The sequence below is a fragment of the Onychostoma macrolepis genome, chromosome 07 (assembly GCF_012432095.1).
Source record: "Onychostoma macrolepis isolate SWU-2019 chromosome 07, ASM1243209v1, whole genome shotgun sequence".
Lineage (NCBI taxonomy): Eukaryota > Metazoa > Chordata > Actinopteri > Cypriniformes > Cyprinidae > Onychostoma > Onychostoma macrolepis.
The window spans coordinates 45,132,527-45,154,133 of NC_081161.1; the positions used below are offsets into that span (position 1 = coordinate 45,132,527).

At 37.5% G+C, this 21,607-nt stretch overlaps 1 protein-coding gene across 3 annotated transcripts; it reads right to left on the minus strand.

The window, feature by feature from the left end:
* Positions 1-32: 32 nt before the first annotated feature.
* LOC131544437 (kelch-like protein 33) lies at positions 33-21,254 on the minus strand. 3 transcript variants are annotated; one of them, XM_058782624.1, is made up of 9 exons: positions 21,072-21,254; positions 19,027-19,763; positions 17,098-17,540; positions 15,874-15,996; positions 15,670-15,789; positions 12,779-13,029; positions 11,103-11,273; positions 10,783-10,881; positions 33-1,200 (listed from the first exon to the last, which is right to left on the minus strand). In XM_058782624.1, exons 2-9 carry the CDS (start codon positions 19,754-19,756, stop codon positions 675-677), a joined length of 2,463 nt encoding a protein of 820 aa, XP_058638607.1. In that variant the 5' UTR covers positions 19,757-19,763; positions 21,072-21,254; the 3' UTR covers positions 33-674. The 3 variants fall into 3 exon arrangements, with proteins under 3 accessions (XP_058638607.1, XP_058638608.1, XP_058638609.1); XM_058782625.1 differs by lacking the exon at positions 10,783-10,881 and having other exon boundaries at positions 38-1,200; positions 21,072-21,253; XM_058782626.1 differs by lacking the exons at positions 10,783-10,881; positions 11,103-11,273 and having other exon boundaries at positions 38-1,200; positions 21,072-21,253.
* Between the last annotated feature and the right edge of the window lie 353 nt (positions 21,255-21,607).

Consider the following 21,607-nt stretch of genomic DNA (forward strand, 5'->3'; position numbering starts at 1 on the left):
CTACTTTAACCTCTTTCTCTTTAATCTTTTTCTCTCGTTTTTTTTTTTTTTTTACACTGATCAACATGCATATAAGGACCCCCAGCGCTGCAATGACTGACTAGACAAGGGGTCAAACCAGATAAAAAGGTTCCTTTTTTTAATACTAAAATTCACATCCACATTCACTTATACCATTTTTACACTGCAAGAACAGCAGAAGCTACAGAATATAGCACAAAAAAGGTGAATATTGTGTAAATGTATTTACATAGGCTATGAATTACAAGAGCAGGAAACTAATCTAAATATAGAGAATGAATGGAATTTTGAATTCATAGATAATGAAATATACACTCTGTTATGACAACTGTTGAATTTAATGCACCTCTGCTGCAGAATTTTCCTTTACTTTTTAAGAATTTGCATCAGCCAATCAGTGGTGATATGTCATTTTCCTACAGTTCTAGTCATTTTGTTTTTGTCCAGCTCTACCTGCCTCATGATATTTATTGTTATATGAAGTTAATGTAATAGGCAGTTGTTGGTAGTTTGCACCTGTCAGCTGGTCAGTAATATTTAGCATATTATTTTGTTCACCCTGAATTTTGTGCAAGTGACATAACAGTCCCAGGAAGTCATAGTATTTGAATAAACAAATAAATATTCACAAAAATTACATTTCAACCGCTCTTTCAGCTCTTCAGACCGACAGGCAGCTGTAAAGCGCATGCGGCGAGATCCGCGTAAGGTCGCGGCATTGCTCCCAGTTTGTCCCAGCACTTTGCCTGTGGGTCATAACGGTGCACCCACGGTGTGTCACGGGCAGAATCGGCCGAAGACCCTCCCAAAACATACAGCTGACCGTCAAGAGCGGCCGCTGCGGGTGAGAGGTGCGGTCGGGGCAGCATGGGGAAAGACGTCCAGGAGTCATGAACGGGATCATACGACTCGCACTGCAGCTGGTCTCCAAACCCCGCCCACATTGGCTGCAACCCCCCGGCCACGACCAATCGGTGTCCCGAAACCAGCATTACATGACCTGCCCGTCCCGCTCCTGCTGTCATAGGTGCGCGTTTTGAGCAGCCGTGCACCGGGTCGTAGATCCACAGACACGGACAGCAGCGCAGATGAGAGTCACAACCGCCCGACACAAACATCTCTCCGTTCAACACGGCCGCGGCGTGACCGCAGAGAGCAGCGTCCAGAGGATGACACAACCTGTGATCGCAGCAGGAGGAAAAGACACATTCCAGGTTTAATATGTAATGACCATGGCTTGAACTGCTTATTTTGTTGATAGAATGTCAAAACGTATAGTTAAAAAGATTAAAAGCTACAAAATGCATGTTATTTTCAAATTATAGAACTTCTTCAGAGAACTCTATTGTCCTTCAAACTTCTGAGCAGGGCTGGACTGGTAATCGGGCATACCGGGCATTTTCCCGGTGGGCCGATGCACTGAAGGGGCCGACAGAATTTTTTTTATTTATTTTCTTGCCAAGGACCATCACGCAGGGACTACGAGCAGCCAGTGACCCATTGGTTTGTCTCCTGTATTGACAGCGTAAACCACCCAATCACAATGCGCTATAGACGGAGCCATGCAGTGTTCCGCCTATATAAAGATCGCTTCACCCCAACTTCTTCCTCGTCGGCTTTTCCCACGTTTTCACAGCAGCTTTATCAAGAACAGGCTTGCTCTGCGGTGAGTGATGCGGTGTAAAGAGCCAGGAGGAGGAGGAGAGGAGAGCAGATGAATCGGTAAAGTGCTTGATAGGGACTCGCACCGGAGGCAGGCATCTGTCCTGTGTGCGCGCGCCATTAGTGCATACGCAAACACTTCTTAATAAAACGTAAATTCGTCCACCGCGATTTTTTGGCCAAGTCATGTCAAGTGTGTTCATAGAGGTTTCCATGAGCCAATGCGAATAAAAATAGATTTCAATTCGAAAAGACACGATATTGTCAAACCTGACGGTTTTTTATTATCCAGAACAACTAGTTGCAATGATACATATCTACACTAGCAGTCAAAAGTTATTGAACAGTAAGATGTTGAATGTTTTTTTAAAGAATTCTCTTCTGCTCACCAAGCCTGCATTTATTTTATTCAAAATACAGCAAAAGCAGTAATATTGTGAAATATTTTTACTATTTAAAATAACTGCTTTCTATTTGAATATATTTTAAAATGTAATTTATTCATGTGATCAAAGCTGTATTTTCAGCATCATTACTCCAGTCTTCAGTGTCACATGATCCTTCAGAAATCATTCTAATATGCTGATTTGCTGCACAAGATATATTTATTATTATTAATGGATTCTTTGATGAATAGAAAGATCCAAAGATCAACATTTATCTGAAATAAAAAAAAAAAAGCTTTTGTAACATTATACAATGCACCATTCAAAAGATTGGAGTCAGTATAGTTTTTGTTTTGTTTTTTGGGAAAGAAATTATGGAAATTAATATTTTTATTTAGCAAGGATGCTTTAAATTGATCAAAAATGACGATAAAGACATTTATAATGTTACAAAAGATTTCTATTTCAGATAAATGCTGTTAAAGAAACCTGAAAAAAAATTATACTCAGCTGTTTTCAACATAATAATAATAATAATAATAAATGTATTTTGAGCAGTAAATCAGAATATTTGAATGATTTCTGAACGATCATGTGACTGAAGTAATGATGCTGAAAATTCATCTTTGATCACAGAAATAAATTACATTTTAAAATATATTCAAATAGAAAGCAGTTATTTTAAATAGTAAAAATATTTCACAATATTACTGTTTTTGCTGTATTTTGTATCAAATAAATGCAGACTTGGTTAGCAGAAGAGACTTCTTTCAAAAAAAAAAAAAGAAAAATCTTACTGTTCAAAATCTTTTGAATGGCAGCGTATGTATGTATGTATGTATGTATGTATGTATGTATATATATATATATATATATATATATATATATATGATGGTGGGCCACCAGGACCAAAACATGCCAAGGCCGATTTTTTTGTCCCAGTCCAGCCCTGCTTCTGAGTGTCAGAGTACAAAGGGCCTCTTTCGTGAAACATGAACAGAACAAATTTTTGTGTAAATTGTTTGTAAAGCTGTTCTGATGTAAATGTTCGGATTCATGAAAATGTTCGGATTTTCAAAGCATTAGCTGGTACGAAAGAAATTTACACCTGCTCCCTACCACGTGTAAATGGTGCGTAAGACGTTCTGTGTTCTTTTTGGCAAACTGATGACACTGAATTTTGATGTGCTGCCATTATAATATTTTATAAGTTCGTTTGCTCATTTTTTTAATTTTTTATTTGTTTATTTATTTTTTGTAGCTTAGTGTTGATAAGCTGTTTAGCTTTGGCTTTTAGCTTTTAACTTTTTAGCCAGCCGTCCAATCATCCTACTTGTACAACAACTGAACAACAATATAGAAGTTAATATTACTGGTAAATTAATTACTGCAGTAAAATTCTTCAAAATGAGATGCGTTGCTGGCCGAAGGCATGGCAAGGGGGCGCAGTGTCTTGTTCCCTCTCGGAGAACCATGGTTACATGCGTAACCCAAGACATTCCCCTTCTAGGGAACCCCACTATGGGGAACGCAATCCAACCAAGCCGTCACCAACCACATCAACCTCTTCATCTTCGTCACTATGAGAAGAAGAGCCCAGCAGCGCTCAGGATCGGATGATTCCAATGACAGAGCGTCTGGATCCCGCAGCGCGCTAATTCGCGGCAGAAGTCTTTGAAAGAGCTATGCCTTTCTCAAACTTTTCCGTGAGCTCAACCTGCGATTCCCACGAGCTGAGTTTCCACTGTGCCTCAGCAGCAGCAGGACCCGACCCGAGAGGTGCAGACCCCCCGAAAAAAGGGACAAACGTGATTGGAGCTTACGCATTGGAAATGATTCACAATGCTTACATTCGGTGCCCACAAGCACAGGACGCATGTGCTCCTCCCCCAGGCACATAACGTACAAGTCGTGCGTGTGCTCAGGTGTCAAAAACCTAGGACACGGAGGCACGTACTTCTTGAAACGCTCACCTGGGTTGACAGACATGGTAACACATTGCACTCCAAACAGACGGCTCCTGAAGACAGCAAAGAGGATGACGTACTCGGCAGGTGCCCTTTTATACTTACGTCTATGACGTCATGGGCCAGGTGGGCCAACAGATTGGCGTGGTTTCACACGTGCTTCAGACACCGGTCATGCAGACTGCATTCCCCATAGTGACCCCTAGGGGGCGCAACATGGAGTTCCCTAGAAGGGGAACCTTTTTTTTTTTTTTTTACAGTTTATGGGAAAAACGCTGTGCCACCAAAGCGTTTTCAAGCGCCACGAGCTGGCTAATTTCAGAAGAGCACCTGACATTTTTCAGGTGGGTAAAAACGCTTTGGTGGACACACGTTTTTGAATATTTATTGTTAGCCATATGGCCTATTAGACTATTTTTGGCATTTATGCAATATACTGGAGCCAAACATGAGAAAGTAGACCAGAATATTCCACTGCATTCCTGGACACGAAATTTGCGCAGCTGTAGTCATAGGCGGGATTATGCTAATTGTGAATGAGCGCGCATGAGCGCCCTATTTACGATTGATTAGAATTCATTAACATACACATGTTAAACTATCAAATCGGATGTTTACGAAGCATTTGTGAATCCGGAGGAGAGTTTTCGGGAAGGTTCGTTTCACGCGGAAATGACTCGAAATTTACTCCTATATTTACGAATGTTTCAGGAAGGTTTCTCTCCTCCTTGGATGCTTTGTACCATAGTGCTCTGAGATTTATAACTGATTGTAAATTTTCCTACCTGGTCACATGGCATTTACGTACCTGGGTGCACTTTTTAGCGTGACATGAAATACGTACAATAAGTACATATCACTGCAGTTTCCAAAATAAATGAACACTTTCACACAAATTTACAGAGTTGCGATTAATAAAGCATAATTTTCGCACAATTACTTGAAGAATAACATGCTATGACTTCAAAACAATATTAATATGCTGGGAGATTTGAAAACTGATGCTTTTGAACGTTAGCATCGCACACATCCAGCTTCATATCTATGGGTTTTCATAGATGACAAGTTTGTTCGGTGGTTCACGGAGTACGGAGACGGACTTAGGAGACAAGAAGCACCGGTTCGACAAAGCAGTTAAAATCTGCGTGGAAGGAAGTTCAAATGGCACAGTTGCATCATCTAAAAAAATTAATTTTTATATCAGTTTTGCATTTGTTAACACTATCGGGTAGGTTTAGGGATGGATTTGGTGTAGGGCATATTTCCAACACGATAGAGCATTAACCTTTAGCGACAGTCCCCGGATATTTGAATTCTGAACCACCACAATACGTATCTGAAGCAACGTAATAAAAAAACAGCAATACGTACCAATATCTACGTAATAAAAACGTGCCAGGGTTCACATATTGAACCTGTGTTTTAGCGCCACTCAGTGGACATTTCTATTTGAAACTGCGGCGAAACGTGCAGCAAGGTACGTAAAACGGTGTCGCACAAAAAGTGCGAAGAGGTACGTATTTTTATGAGACCAGGTTGAAATTTTCAACTCATCATTGTAAGTTATAAAAAAGAGTTGCATGGCTTTCTTTGAGTATTCGGGGAAAAAAGCATTGCCATCTGTTGATATATAAGGCAATTTTGGGTCATTTGCCATTTTATCTCTGTTGTCTCATACAAAGAACTTCATTTGGAAATGATTCATTATGTTCTCAATCAAATTATATATCTATCTATCTATTTTTATATATTTTTTTCCTTATTTATTTATTTATTTTTCTGCAAACAGCAGCGTACTTGATAACGTCAGTCAGCAACATCGGATGCCCATTTTCTAGTTGAGTCTGCTCTCGTCGGGATACATGAACACTTACTGATTGGCTTCTTCACTCTGTCTCCTCTCCACCAATAAGCTGGTGTGTGGTGGGCTTTCTGGCGCACTATGGCTGCCGTCCCATCATCCAGGTGGATGCTGCACACTGGTGGTGGATGAGGAGAGCCCCCCCCCCTCACAATGTAAAGCGCTTTGAGTGCCTAGAAAAGCGCTATATAAATGTAAGGAATTATATTACTGACAATTCCAACTCGTGAAGGAGTGTCAATTTTGGGGCAAGTAACCAAGATTAATGGTCAAAGAGATGCACAGCATGACCATCATATGTAAATCCGCGATAGAAATCACGAGCTAAAGACTTCCTCGGATTGGTTTCACCCACCCAGGACAAAGACCAGGCTCCTTCTAGACCTTTTGACCTTTTGTTCCTCACAAAGCTCATCCTCATGTTCACAGAACGACAGAGAGACTGTCTTTTACAGATGTAAAATGATATGTAAAATTATGAATATCAGTCCATTGCTTAACTCCATGTAGCCAAAACATTTGACTATCAGGTTCTAATCACTCATTGTGTATGTATTTTGAATAACTATTGAATAGTTTATGGGATTATATTAATGTTGGGTATGTATGAGTTTGAAAATTCATGCTTTAAATGTTTCTATCAATCAATACATTGTAAAATGTATTAGGCTATATTCTTGTTATAGAAATCATGTCTAAATTATACTCTGCAAGAGCGGGAAAATTCGGACCATGTGACTGATAAGATAACATGTCGATTTATGTATTGGGAGGAGAAACAAAGTAACACAGCTAAGATTGTGTAATTGGTCAAGACACCATTTGGGATGTGTCCAACAGCCCGGTTTAAAAACTCAGGACACCAACAAAATTTGGCTTTTAGTCATTGATTTTGCATTAGGGCTCTTAGCCATGCCTTTTGCCTTCACTTTTTGCATTCTTCGAGCGCCGTTCCAGAGTGCTTCAGCCTGCACGCCCGCTGCTACTTAACCTTGATGAGAAGAAAAACCATCTAGTCTCATTACATCCTTTTATTCTTTTACTTTAGTTTATTTTCTTTTCCGTTGAAAGTTTCGTGTTCTGAGTTAAGTTTTGCCGCAATGCCGTGTCTCCGAGTTCACCTCGCGTCTGTGACCACCTCAAAACTTCAACCAGCCCACAACTCTGCATCTTCAGCCAACGCCCAACCATTGGCTTCCCAAAACATCACTTCAACGACTACTGAACTTCCAGCCAATCAGCAACCTTGGGAAATCCCTTTCTGCAATGATGACAACAAGGGAACCCCCTAAACATGCAACACAATTACCTCCAGATTCTAGCTGAACTGGTGCATTCAATATAAATTTTAGCCTCACTGAGGAACTCAATGCGAGGGTTAATGAAATGATTGATGGTTGTTCAGGTCTAAGCAATTGCGCACATTTCTATAAACTGGGGATTTCACATTTTCACTCTCTCAAACTCATTCTTTCCTCACTTTCTCTCTTTCTGCAACTTGTGTGAATGTGTGTGTTCATGTGTTAGACTAGTTTATATAATCTTATATTTATCCAATAAAGCCTTATTTATATTGAAAGGAGAAGTATCTTGTGTTTTGTGCTTACAAGTTAATGTCTTAAATAAACTGCCGATCTTGTTACTGTGCTTATAGAGTTTTCACTATATTTTGGATATTAATATCCATGCAGAGTTGATGTTGTACAGTGAATCGCTGGCCGATTCAGTTGATCAGCCGTAAAACAGTGATTCTGTCCAAATTCCCAATAAAATCAAAAAATAATTGCCTTTGAGCCAAATTGACCTGTTTCCCTTACATTTGTATATACAAACTTGGCTGCCTATCTTGGCCAGGACACTCGTGGAAAAGAGATTTTAATCTCAGGGAGTCTTTTCCTGGTTAAATAAAGGTAATTTTTAGGATAGTCTTCCTCACCTGTCAGAATGAAGCAGTAAAATCAAAGAAGACGGACTTTACTTTTCACAGAAGGCAAGAGTAAATTCCAGCGCACAACATTGCAATTTCAACGGTGAAACAACGTCACAATATCAACTGTAAATTACCATTAAGGGGGTTGATTGCGATTTAACTTTTTTAGCGTTAGTTAGTGTGTAATGTTACTGTTTGAGCATAAATAATATCTGCAAAGTTACGAAACTGAAAGTTCAATGCAAACGGAGACATCGTCTTTTAAAATTCTAGCAGTTTAATGCCTACAAAAACGACTGGTAAGGGACTACAGCGAGTTACTTCCCGGGTCCGTTACGTCAAGAACCCAGAATTTTTACATAAAAACGGGAACACGCAGCAAAGGGGTCGAGGCCATGCTGCGCTGCTTTAGAGAAGAGGAAGAGAAAACTAGGGGTAAAAATCTCTTCATATATGAATCGTGATTGTGTCTTCTAACGATTCTAATGGATTCACAAGTTTCAAAACCAATGTTCTAGCAGCGGTTCTTAATATTGTTACTCGCATCACCCTGCTCTGCACACGCTCTGCTCTGCATCTCTCTCTGTCTTTATCTTTCTCTCTCTCTCTCATTCAGATCATCAGCTCAGTGAATACACTTATTTTTACACACTGTAGCTATGAGAAGCGTTATAAATGGATGCTTGTGCAGATGTCGTACTGTATTAAAGCTTTAATCAGAATAAAACCGTATATTAAAAGCTAACAGAAGCAATAGCATTTACAAATAACAGCGTATCTAAACGTATGAGACAACAACAAACAAAAAACTTAGGCCTACCATTAAAAGCCGTGCTTGCACAGGTTCTGTGCGATCCTCTTCACTAATATCCTCTGCGTCTCAGTCGGGATAAGCGATATAGACAACGCCATTGTGCCACTGAGCTGAGGGGCGGGACGTTCAGACGCGCTCTAGAGTGTCTTTAGCCAATCACAACACACTGGGCCAGCTAACCAATCAGAGCTCATCGTGTATTTCTGAGGGAGGGGCTTCATAAAAGCAGGAAATGATCAGCGCGTTTAGAGGAGAAGGGACAGAGCGGTGTGGAAGAAAGGTAAATTATGTTTAAAATAATGTGTTTTTTAACAAACGAAACATTAACACATGTTAGACTGCACCCCATAAACACAATCAAGCCTAGAAAAAAAAAAAAAACAGTCAACCACCCCTTTAAATCCCCTGTGAAAATGTATGTTTAAAATGTTTCTCTCTACCTCTTAGCTGATGAAGGGCACAAGGTACCATTTAATTTCAATCTGTGTAGTAAACTTTGAAGTGTTTATTTTAGCGATCTCCTCTGAAGCTATTAACTGACATTTAGCAGGTCGTTCGAATATCAGTGATGACCATTTCATTTGCTAATGTTGTTATTCAGAGAGTATGTGATTTATTGTTACTGTAATTTTGGTCTAGAATCGAAGTACTACATGTCTGCCATCTGGTCTTTTGACATTTTTAATTCCCTTAAATCTGTTTATTACATCTAATTAAATCTGTTTGTTTCCTTTAAATCAGAGGTCTCAAACTCAATTCCTGGAGGGTCACAGCTCTGCAGATTTTAGCTCCAACAAAGAGGATAGAAGACCAAGAGGCGAAACGCTGATGCTTTTCAGGTAACAGCCACTAGGTGGCACTTAGGTAGCCATTTTGGGGTGAAAATTCCAACTGGACAACGGCACAGATACATAGAAAGAATAACAACGAAAGAGAGGTTAAAGTGGAATGAAAGAACGCATTGTTGGCCAATCCACTGCAAAAACTATCTGTGTGACCGTAAAAATTCTGCCTTTCATCGTTTTCTCAAAGACCCTGACAGATAATTATTGACAAAAGTGTAAACATATTGTGTGTTTTGAAGTGGGACATAGCGCTGTCTTATGCACCTCCTGCTAACTTTAACTGTTTTTAGTCGTAAACGTAAATCCTTTTAGGAACTGCAGGTCCTAGCCATAGAAAACATAATAATGATTTATATGGATGACACTAAGTTATAATGAGCTTATGCAACTTTACACATTTACAATTACTTACTACATTATTATTTACTATTACTCCACTAGGTCTGAAATATGTATGTTTTAGTCCCCTGGAACACACTACAAACATGATGATCTAGAACATGATGCATTGCTGTGTCTGTTATAATTAAACAATTTTGGAGAATGTGGCTGTACATGTGTGTTTTTTGTTTGTTTTTGTTTTTTTACATAAGATTTTTTAAATTTTTTTTTTTACAGTCTTCCTTTAATGGACATTAATATAAGACAATACTGCAAAAACAGTTTACAGTCAAGCTGTTATATTCCTGTTATATATTTATTGTCCAACATTCCTAATTTTTCTGTCATTAATTTAATTTCATATGTTGGTATTAATTCAGTCTTTATAATGGTAACACTTGAACTTAAAATATTTTCAACCGAAACTGACATGGTTTCTAGAGAGCAAAAGTCTGTAAAATAAACTGTTAAAAGGATTTGATGATCACTAGTCTAGTGATTGTACATTATTGCTGTCATCGTTCAGGCTGTATTTCAGCTTTAATGCATGGGTTTTTAAACAAAGCAGCTGATATTTGTCATAGCGACAGCTAGAATCTAGTGGAGTGCCGAGTCACTTTCACCCCAGAATGGCGGAAGCGCAGAGCTGCTGCTGGGCGCCGCTGTTGCAATGGAACGTACTACAGAGTTTCACTATACTCTTGGCTCCAACCAGCTCCAACTCACACCTGCTTGGAAGTTTCTAGTGATCCTGAAGAGCTTGATTAGCTGGATCAGGTGCGTTTGATTAGGGTTGGAGAAAAACTGTGAGACTTCCAACATGATGAAGAATTGTGAGGTTAGTCAAGAGAAAATATCTTGCAGGATTTGAACATGCAGACACAGACACATGCATTGATATTTTGCTGTTCATACCAGGCGTTTTCAACCCTGTTCCTGGAGCCCCCACCAACACTGCACATTTTGTGTGTCTCCTTAATCAAACACACCTGATTCAGGTAGAGACTCCAAGACCTGAAAACGGTGTGAAAGAGACATTCAAAACATGCAGTGTTGGGGAACATGGTTGAAAAGCACTGATTTATTTGATCGAATTCATGCATCTATAAGTACCAAAATACTTTTTGGATCCCTCATATGGAAAACATACAAGCTAATTTATATTCAATCTAAACACCTGTAATTTATCTGTAATGGTATGCTCTGTGCGCATATGTAAAGACAATAGGCTTGACCTCCAGGTGTTGTCCTCAGGCGTGTAACACTCCACTGAGTCCAGACAGTTCACATCATCACAGTTTCCGCCCAAGACAAACACCTTCCCTCTGTGACACACAGCGGCGAAGTAATCCCTGGGTCTGGACATGTCAGGAAGACGTTCCCATGTGCCCTGAGCAGGATCAAATCTGCACAAGGACACACAGCAATAGATGATTTCTAATTCTGTCGATTAAAGGGATAGTTCACCCAAAAATGAAAATTCATTCTCTCAATTCTCAATTCATTCTCTCTGAAAATTAATTTATAAGTCACCCTCATGTTGTTCCAAACCCGTAAGACCTTCGTTCATCTTCGGAGCACAAATTAAGATAGTTTTGATGAATTCTGAGAGCTCTCTGACTCTCCCATAGACAGCAATGTACTTACCATAATCAAGGTCCAGAAACGTAGCAAGGACATTGGTATCTGCGTGGTGCAGCTGACACAGAACAGCATACGTTGTTTACTATCAGTGGATACTCTATAGAGTGACGCGGAGGAGACAAATTGTTGAATAAAATCGTTGTTTTTATTTTCTTTGTGCACAAAAAGTATTCTCGTAGCTTCGTAAAATTACGGTTGAACCCCTGATGTCACATGGATTATTTTAACGATGTCCTTGCTGTTTCTGAGCCTGATCATGTTGGGATCCTTGCTGTCTATGGAGGGTCGGAGAGCTCTCGGATTTCATCAAAAATATCTTAAATTGTGTTCCGAAGATGAACGAGGTCTTACAGGTTTGGAACAACATGAGGGTGAGTAATTAATGACAGAATTTTCATTTTTGGGTGAACTATCCCTTTAAGCAATAATGTGCAATATTTGCCCGCAGGTCATTTATACAAAAATCATTTCATTTTCGTTTGACATTTGCCTTATCTTGCATTGGCAACAAGCTTTGGTGTTTGTGGGCTGTCAGATGTCAAGAGTTTAAATCCCCCCAATCAAAGCTTTTCTCTTACAAGGATAACTTTTCTGCCTAGTGTTTTACTTAGTATTCCCAATCTGGCAACCATACACTCGCGCTCTCTCTGCTCTGAGGGGAAAAAAGCGCAAATTATATGAACAACAACAACAAAAATCTTCAAACAGGTACATTGGAGTTTAGAGATCTTCACTGCGGTATTTTGCTCAAATGAAAGTGTAATACAGTCTATCTCTTTTCTTTCATGTGATTGTTTTCTATGCTACAATCTGCCAGCAAACCTCAGTGATAAACTGTGATAAATTCAAACTTTCATCTGCACCTGGCTTACAGTTGTGATTTCTGAATAGTATGTTTGCTGTTATAATAGAAAAACGTTAACACAACATGGTATTAGGAACTTCACTGGTTTAACTTTTGAGAAAAGTCCCAGACAGCAAGCAATGTCGGCCCAGATCCGGCCCACATCTATGGGCCAACACTATGTTGCTGTCTGGGGTTCTTGTACCAGTTTTCACAATTTATCATATAACACTGGACGTACATCAGCAGCTTGATGAGGTAAAATAAACCATGCAAGTTGACGTTTTCTGAATTTGTGCTTATCTGAATGTTTATAAGGAGATTATAATATTTGAGCAAAACAACCATGAGTTGAACCATTATTGCACAGTACTAGGATTATTATTTCTTATGGCGCAAACACAAGATGATCCAAAGATTCACCTCAGCGCAGTCTTCAGAATGTCCAGGGCACCGTAGTACTTCCGGCCTCCGAGGATATAGAGCGAGTTGTTGAGGACACACACACAGTGCCGGAAGCGTGGTGGTTCGGGGAGGTGCGCTAAAGGTCTCCACTCGATGGTTCGGATGAGTCCCTCTCCGCGCATGAAGCGCCGGGCGAACCACAAGCACAGGTTCGGCTCTCGACGCTCGAAATTCTCATTCACACAATCTCCACCAACGAGCACCAAAACCTAACGCAAATTCAAGAGAAACTCACTGATGAATAGGAATACTAAGTGAAGTCAGTTTTAGTTGTACACCATAAAAATAAATATATGTTTGTTAATTGAAATAAAATAAACTTTAATTGAAATCAATTATAGGGTACAACGGGGCTAAAGGCCAACCTTAAGAAAAAATGTGCTGTTCACTGCGCCTAAAATGTTTAATTGCAGAAACAATATATACATTGTATTGAACATTAATGGAGCAACAGATTTTGTGTGAAAATAAATCATTCAAGTTGTTTATTTTGTTTAAAAATCTTATAAATGTATGAGATGACAAGAGGGGCCTTTTACCCCACACCTGGGGCACACGGTATTGATACAAACACTTCAGCTAAAATACTGTTTTTTTTTTTGTTTTTTTTTGTTTTTTTAAATGATGTCTAAGTTAATACTTGTTCAAAATAATCACTTTAGCAAAATGTGTACTATATTCTACTTATTTTGAAAAGTATAAGTATTGAGTTGAGTTCAGTAAACATACTGTCATTAAAATGTGTTAATATAAAAATATATTTTAAAATACAGAAACAAAATCATTTTAATAAATAAAGATCCTGAAAGTATTGAAGGAGATCCAATAATAATTTAATATATATTTACAGTTGTAACAACAAATGATATTTTATTATATGATATGATTAATATCATGTTTTTAAATAAGATCGATTCATTCTAAACATGGTGATTATCTCTAATATAGACACCCAACATAATACATGATATTTACTATCTGAATCTAACCATGTCATGTCAACAAATGGAAAAGTCAGCCATCTGTTAATTATCATGTTAATTACTGTGCTCCTTTAGCCCCAACAGCAGGGGCGCCTTTTACCCCAAATACCATACTTTCACATATTCTTTCGTCATTTAAAAACTGTTGCTTTAATTATCTTAAACAAAACTGAAAATCATAAAGTAGACCTTTGTCTCAAAATATATGCATTAATTTTAGTGATTCTCATTTGCTGCTTAAATCTACAACATTTTAAAAAACATAAAATATTAGATCAAGTAAGCACAGAATCAACTTTGCGCTTTGCGCGTCAAAGACCAGACAAATATACACGTGCATCTTGAAAAGTGAATGTTTTGGAAAGTGCTACGCCACGTTTTAGTGCCATCTAGTGGTTCAGATGTCAAAGGTGCCTTCAGCCCTGTTGTACTCTAACAAAAGTTAAACTCATTTTATTTCAGCTAGTTGCCAAATCAGCATTTCTCATCTTTATTTAAACCTGATGCATACTAAAATAACTAAAACAAATAGAGGCACTAAAAATAATAATAAAGAACACAAAAATGAAATTTGTATATCATGATGCTTCTTTCCCCAGGCTGTGAGAGCTCTTAACTCCAATCTCCCTGTCCCCGCTCTGAAACCATGAACACCTCAGCCCCCCAACTATAAATAACTATTGACAAATTTCTCCTAAGTGCAATTCTGGGTGTGCTACACACAGGTGAGTGGGCTATACAAACCACCTGTAGTAACCCACTCGTCCCACTATATGCACACTAGACACTTTCTATAAACACTCCCTGCAACAAAGACTCAATAAGATAATATATGTTTACTTGAATATTGCACTACAAAATAATGTTTACTGGAGCATTGCACTACTACCTCTTTTGCACTATGCGCTGCTTCCCACAAAATCTCTCTTCTGAACAATTTAATGTAAAAAATATATATTTCCTGCACAATTTCATGTACAAATATCTCTTTAGCACTATTTCATGTACAGTATTTATGTAAAGTTCTTGTACAGTCTCAGTTTGTGTATGTGTAGTCAACTAGGTATAGTAGTTATAGTATTTATAGTATATGTATAGTCAGATGGTTAAACTGTTGTATAGCCCTATTGTGTTTGTTTTTTTTTTCCCTATATTTGCATTGCTGTATGTGTATCTTATGTCTAACTAGTATGTAGCACCGTGGTCCTGCGAGACACGACATTTCGTTCCACTATATGTCCACACATGTAGCAGAATGACAATAAAGCTCAACTTGAACTTGAACTTGAAAATAACATGATGTTACTATTAACAATTCTTTGCGTATAATTGTCCACAATTAGAAGTTTGCTGGGCAACAGTTTATTGGCGAAGATAAACAATAAAGTCAACTGGTTTTGATTTGATTTTTAGTAAATAGAATTTTATATGAACTTGCAGGTGCATATATACATACATATATATATATATATATATATATATATATATATATATATATATATAATTTTTGTCAGTTGACATTAACCTGTTGAAGTTAATGATTTGTTTAAATTGAAATCATTCTGGTGTAGATTCAAACCCAATTACTATCAAGCTAAAACACTACTATAATAATAAACAGGCTATATAATATTAACAATATATAACTACTGTTTTGTAGAATAATCAATCCTAGAAATTTTAAGTGATTATAAATTTTTTTAGGAAGGGCAGCTTAAAAAGGAAGTAACATAAGGGAAGTGAATTGGTTGTGTATGTGGAGTAGACTATAGAATTGTGACAGAATTACTAGTTTTGCCTTTTTATTTTTTATTTATTTTTTTGCTGTGTTTATTAATGCGACGGCAGCTGTCTGTGCTGATGTACCTGGTTCGGTGTTCGTGGTTTGCAGTCCGATGTTCTCCGATCACCATGCAGGAGATTTTTCACAGTTTCCAGCACTGTTTTCCCTCCTGAACTCCTGAGCATCAGCTTACAGTCCTGCACCTGTTAGAGGAGATGTGGTGGACATTATGGAGCTTTAAGGAAAACAAAGTGAGTGACTGTCCATGCAGAAGTGCTGTATTGCACCTCCTGCAGCTCCTCTGGTCTCATGAGAGCGAACCGAACGCTCTGCATCAGTCGTGAGAGATGAGGCAGTCTCCGGTCTTTATCATCCTCCACCCAGTTCACCACAGCTCTGAACACGGCCAGCTGTCGGGAGAGAGAGTCTTGGTGAACTGCTGCTCTTTTCATGCTGATGCAGCCAGAAGCATGTTTTTTTTTTTTCTAACAGCCATTCACCGCATTAGAAAGTAACAATGCATTTGACATTTACATTTGTACTGTTTAAGTTAGTGGATGCTTTTCCTGAAATGAGTGATTGTAGGGAGACAGGAACATGGAAACTGCATCAAAGTTCCAGAATTGCTTAAAAAGATGCAGAGATGTAGGCTAGGTGAGACAGAAAGAGAAAAGCTGGTTCATAGAGAGTCCAGCCCATTCAGAAACATTTAGTCAAATTTACTGTAACTACTGGTAAACTTCATAATCATAGTGTATATACACACATATATATATGGTGGTTTGGGTTTTTGTTTACTTTTCTAAGCAGTATTAATTCCCCAAAAATATTGTTTTATTATTATTATTGTTGTTGTTGTTGTTGTTGTTTTCATTTATTTATTAAAAACATTATTTCTGGCTTGAAATTGTTGTCTTTTTTTTAAGCAATATTAATTCCCATAATATTGCTTGATTTTATTTGAAATTAATTATTTTTAGCTTGGGTTTTTGCATTTCATGAACTTTTATAAGCAATATTTATTCCCACAAATATTACTTCTTTAATTGTTTTTCATTTTGGTTTGAGTTTCTGCCTAATGTTGTATGCATATAAGCAATGTTAATTCAAACTTTTTTTTTTTATTATTATTATTTTAATTAGTTGAATTTATTTAAAATTAATTTAATTATGGCTTAATCTTCTGCTTTTTATTTCTTGAACTTTTATAGGCAGTATTAATTCCCACAAATAATATTCCTAGAATTGGTTTTAGTTACTTTTTAGTTTAATTTTATTGAAAATGTATTTATTTTTGCCTTGAGTTTCTGCCTATTATTTATTGAACTTTATTACGCAGATTTAATTCCCAGAAATATTATTCCCTGAATAGTTTTAATTTATTAGTTTATTAAAAACTAACAAATATAATTTATTTTCAGCTTTACTTTATTTCTTTTTTTTTATTTCTTTTTTTTATATATATTATGTAAATATCATTTCATTTTGGGTTGAGGTTCTTCAGAGCTTACCTCACTGTCTGCATTGAGCGCATCTCTCTCCAGCAGGCGCTGCAGCTGGACGCAGGGCAGGTCCTTGAACTTCTCTCCGTCCGCGACCCTCTGAAAGTGGGCTAAAACATAGTCCTCTGTCCGTCTGCCCAGATCCTCCAGACTGTAGGCTTCAGCCAAGGCCAGAATATCCAGGCAAGAAGTTTCATCCATATTATCCTGCAGGAAGTTTAGGCACAGCGCCAGCGCCCCCTGCAGCTGAAACTGTGAAGCAGCTTCTGTCAGATCCCACACGTTCCTGCAGCTCAGGTTCAGTCGGCCAGAGTAAATGAAGTCCAGCAGATCGCGCAGCACCCATGACTGCACACCGCGCAGCAACACCACGCCCTCGCCGGACTCCCGTAACCTTCCGCAGAGCAGAGCCCGAAAGTAGTCCGCACCTGCTGCTAATATGACGCGATGGGCTAGAAGAGAGTATTCAAGGAGAAATATAGGTATGACATAAATTACTTCATGCACAATTAAAATGTTGCAGATAAAATTGAAAAGTTGAACTGCACACTATTTTGTTTTCTAAAAAAAATAGATTATGCAGGTTAACTATGACATAATCAGTGAATGTGAATTTATTTAAGGACAACAAACCTAAAAAAACAAAAAAAAAGGATTATTTGCATTTTATTCCCTGCTAACTGTAGTAGCAAACAAAACTGAACGGTCACAATAACATTAATTTACATTTAGTGAGCAACCTTATAAGTTAGAAACAGTGGAGCAGCTACATGTAGCGACGCTACTAATGTACAGCATTTTTCAGTAGCTTTACAGTAGCTCAGCTACTTTTAAAACAATGTAGCTTTTCCAGTAGTTATAACTACTTTTCTTTTTTTTTTTTTTTTCAGCAACATTCCTTAAAAGTTGGCATATTAATAGTGCATTACCTTCTTCTAGTTTGGAGCATGGTCTAAAGTAAGAGTTCCCAGCACAATATGAACTATCAGTGACATAATTGTATGTTCATTTGGGGCTGCATGATTGATAGAAAAAAACTTGAATCATGATTTGGCTTAGTGCAATATGTTGCATATACTGCATGCTATTTCGATTAGCACTGTTTTAGAAATACACCTTATATTCTTAGGAAAATGCCAGAGATGGATTGAAGAACACAGACAAATGGTATATTGTTGCAGCCGTGTGTTTATGGTCTTTGTTTAGTCAGTCAAATCATTAATATTATTCAAATCAGTGTTAGTTACATTACTTCTGTGAGGCATTTTGAGATTTTGCACAAGGGCGCCCTCCGGCTGAGTGGAATGGAAAATTTTGGGTAAAGATAGTAAAATAATATTTATTTCGAAATAAATCAGAAGTATACGTATGATATTCCATATGTTGTTCTCAAGTGTACTGTACAGAAGTTTGCAGGAGTTTTTTTTCTTCTTTTTCTTTTTCTTTTTCTTAAGTGCCATCCCTGTAAAATATATATATATTTTTTCATTCTAATTATTGCTTTTTCACAATATTTGAATAATGTGTGTAATAAAACAATAGACTTTGACATCATAATTGTATTGCATTGTCATTTTAATTTTTTAAATTTTGCTTAAAATATTCCTCATTTATGCTTACAGTATTCAGTTATTTCACATCATTGTTTTTCAATAGTAGTTTCAATGTAGCTACTTTTTTATAGTAACTTGTAGTGTAGCTAACTACTTTTTCAGAAGAGTAGCTTGACTGTAGCCACAATCGAGCTAAATTTAATGCCCCCCTTTACCTGAATTCTATTTTTTATTCATATTCTTTCAGCACTATTTATTTTTGGTAGAATATCTGGCCTCAAGACTAAAATTAATATTTAATTTTGTTTATTATGTATTAATTTTAATTGCTTTTAATTTAATTATATTATTTATATTTAGCTTGAATTTCAGATCTCACAGTTACCAGGGAAACGGTCTCCACAGTCTGTCTGTATGATGACATCACAGCCAACGTTTCTCTCCCACAGTGTTCGGATGACCCTCAGGCTTCTTTCCCTCTCTTCACTCCCGCTGACCACAGCATCTCTGACACACAGCCGCTCGAGGCTTTCTGCCCCTAAACACCTACAGGCTTCCAGCACCTCGTCCGTTTCTCCTCTGTCCACTTCTCCACTGTAGCTGAAGTCCAGTACAGCCTTCAGTCCTGCAGGAGTCACCCGATCTCCATCCAGCTCCAATTCCTTGAGCCCCGCCTCTCCAGATGACAGCCACGCCCCTGCCGCTTGACTGACAGCAGCGAGCACCAGTCGGTGAGCCTTGTGGGAGTTGCCAAGGAGTTTTAAACTGCAGTCCAGCAGAAGCCCCTCCTCCTTGAGTCCTCGCAGTGAGGCGAAGAGAGCATCGCAGTGTGTGGGAAACACAAAGGGGCGGAGCTCCGGGTCATAGAGAGGCTCTATAGGAGGAGGGTTTCTGAAAGTGGGTAGGGAATGGGTTGATGTGGGAGGAGTTTGAGGGACGATTGACTTATTTTCTCTAGCATTTCTTTTTAGACTTGAGGATGTGATGTGACTTCCAGCTGCCTTTTCTCTTCTTTCTTCACCTGCATGTCTGCTTTTCACAGAAGAAGACTGGAGATGAATGGACTTATCTGCCACCTTTTTCTCCAATTTCCCTCTGGTTTTGTACTGAGACATTGGAAACCTATTAAAAGTGTAAAAACATTCAGTTATCTGAACCAGCTAAGCATTTCTAAGCAAAGAAGTGCTACTGTTGGCTCTGTTATCAGGAAGACGTTGCATCAGATAATCAAAACAATTTCTCGAAAATCTTGCTATACAAGAGATAATTAAATAAAAAAATAATAATAATGATAATAATATGGAAGAAAGTGCATGTTTTCAAGACAATGCTCTCAAACATATGACCAAATTAACACTAAAAATGTGGCCTGCCATTCTTTTAAGCTGTCATTGCTTATTGATCATTGATTTCTGACACAATTCAATTCTAAAGTCTAATTGTGTGTTTGTGTAATCAGTAAGATTTTTAATGTTTTTTAAAGACGTTTCTTACGCTCATTAAGGCTGCATATATTTAATCAAATAATAATAATTTCATTATATTTATATTAAAATAACAGTTTTGTATTTTAATATACTTCAAAATATAATTTATTGCTTTTTTAAAGAAAGCAATACTTGTATTCAGCAAGGATGTGTTAAATTGATTAAAAAAGTGATAGTAAAAACTTATATTGTTACAAAAGATTTATATTTTAAGTAAATGCTTTTTGTTTTTTACTTTTTATTAATCAAAGAATCAAAGAAAAAAGTATCACAGATTCCATAAAAATATTAAGCAGCACAACAGTTTCAATTAGAAATTGCAATAATATTTCACAATATCACACTGAAAAAAAAAAAAATGAGTCATTGAATTTTTAAGGTAAGTGGTTGCAATCAATTTATTTTAGCTACATTTAAATAAACACATTTATTTGACTAACTTTCAACACACACACACACACATATATATATATATATATATATATATATATATATATATATATATGTGTATATTAAATATATATTTCATTAAATGTAGCTAAAATAAATTGTTTGCAACCACTTACCTTAAAAAAATTGAGTAGCATTTTTTTTTCAGTGTACAGTAGTTTTCCAGTTTCTAAGCACGTGGTCCAACATACTTTATCTTTCACAAAGTTAATAAGCAACTTCTATTGGCAGTAATTTTTAAAAAGTTTTATTCATTGGCATTGTTCTGTGAGCACTGAGTCTTTATCATGGTCATTATATCAGAGGTGACCCCACTGAAACACAAGCTCTGGCGACACGGGCATGTTGACTCTGACTGACACACGACAGCTCTTGAACATGAATAATAACTCTGCAATACACCCTTCATTACAGTTTAACCTACTCCATCCAGCTCACCGTTATTTTTGTCGTAAATATCAGGCATAGGCTACTCGATGTTTTGCGCGCTTACCTTGAAACAGCTGCAGTCTGCGAATGGGTTTACTTTCTGTGTAACGGTGGAAAAGAAAACAAAATGTTGTTTTATGTCTGTTTGTGGTTCTTTTTATGAACCGAGCTACAGTCACGTTAGACGGCCGCCTGTGCTTTTTTATTTGTGGCGAGATGTGTTTGTTACTGATGGACTAATAATAGATGTTGGCTGCAGCGCGCGCAGTGTTATCTTGACAGAGGCGATGCGCGTGACCTGAGCGAAATAAAGAATAAAGAAAGAAGGGTAGCCTAATATAAGATAGCATATAGCCTGGTTAATCTCATGAGAACACGTCTGCGTCATATTTCATCCTAAACTAAGGAGGAAAGAAAAAATGTAATGGCTTACTAAGCTATATTTAGAATAAAATGTTATATTTTAGGCTCATTACATTCGCATTAGTGTAACGCAACAGATGTTTTACTCTTTTGTTTAATTTCATTCTCATTTCTCTCACTATAACGATTCTCGTTTTACATATTGTCCAGACAATGCTTTTTAGTCAATATGTAGGC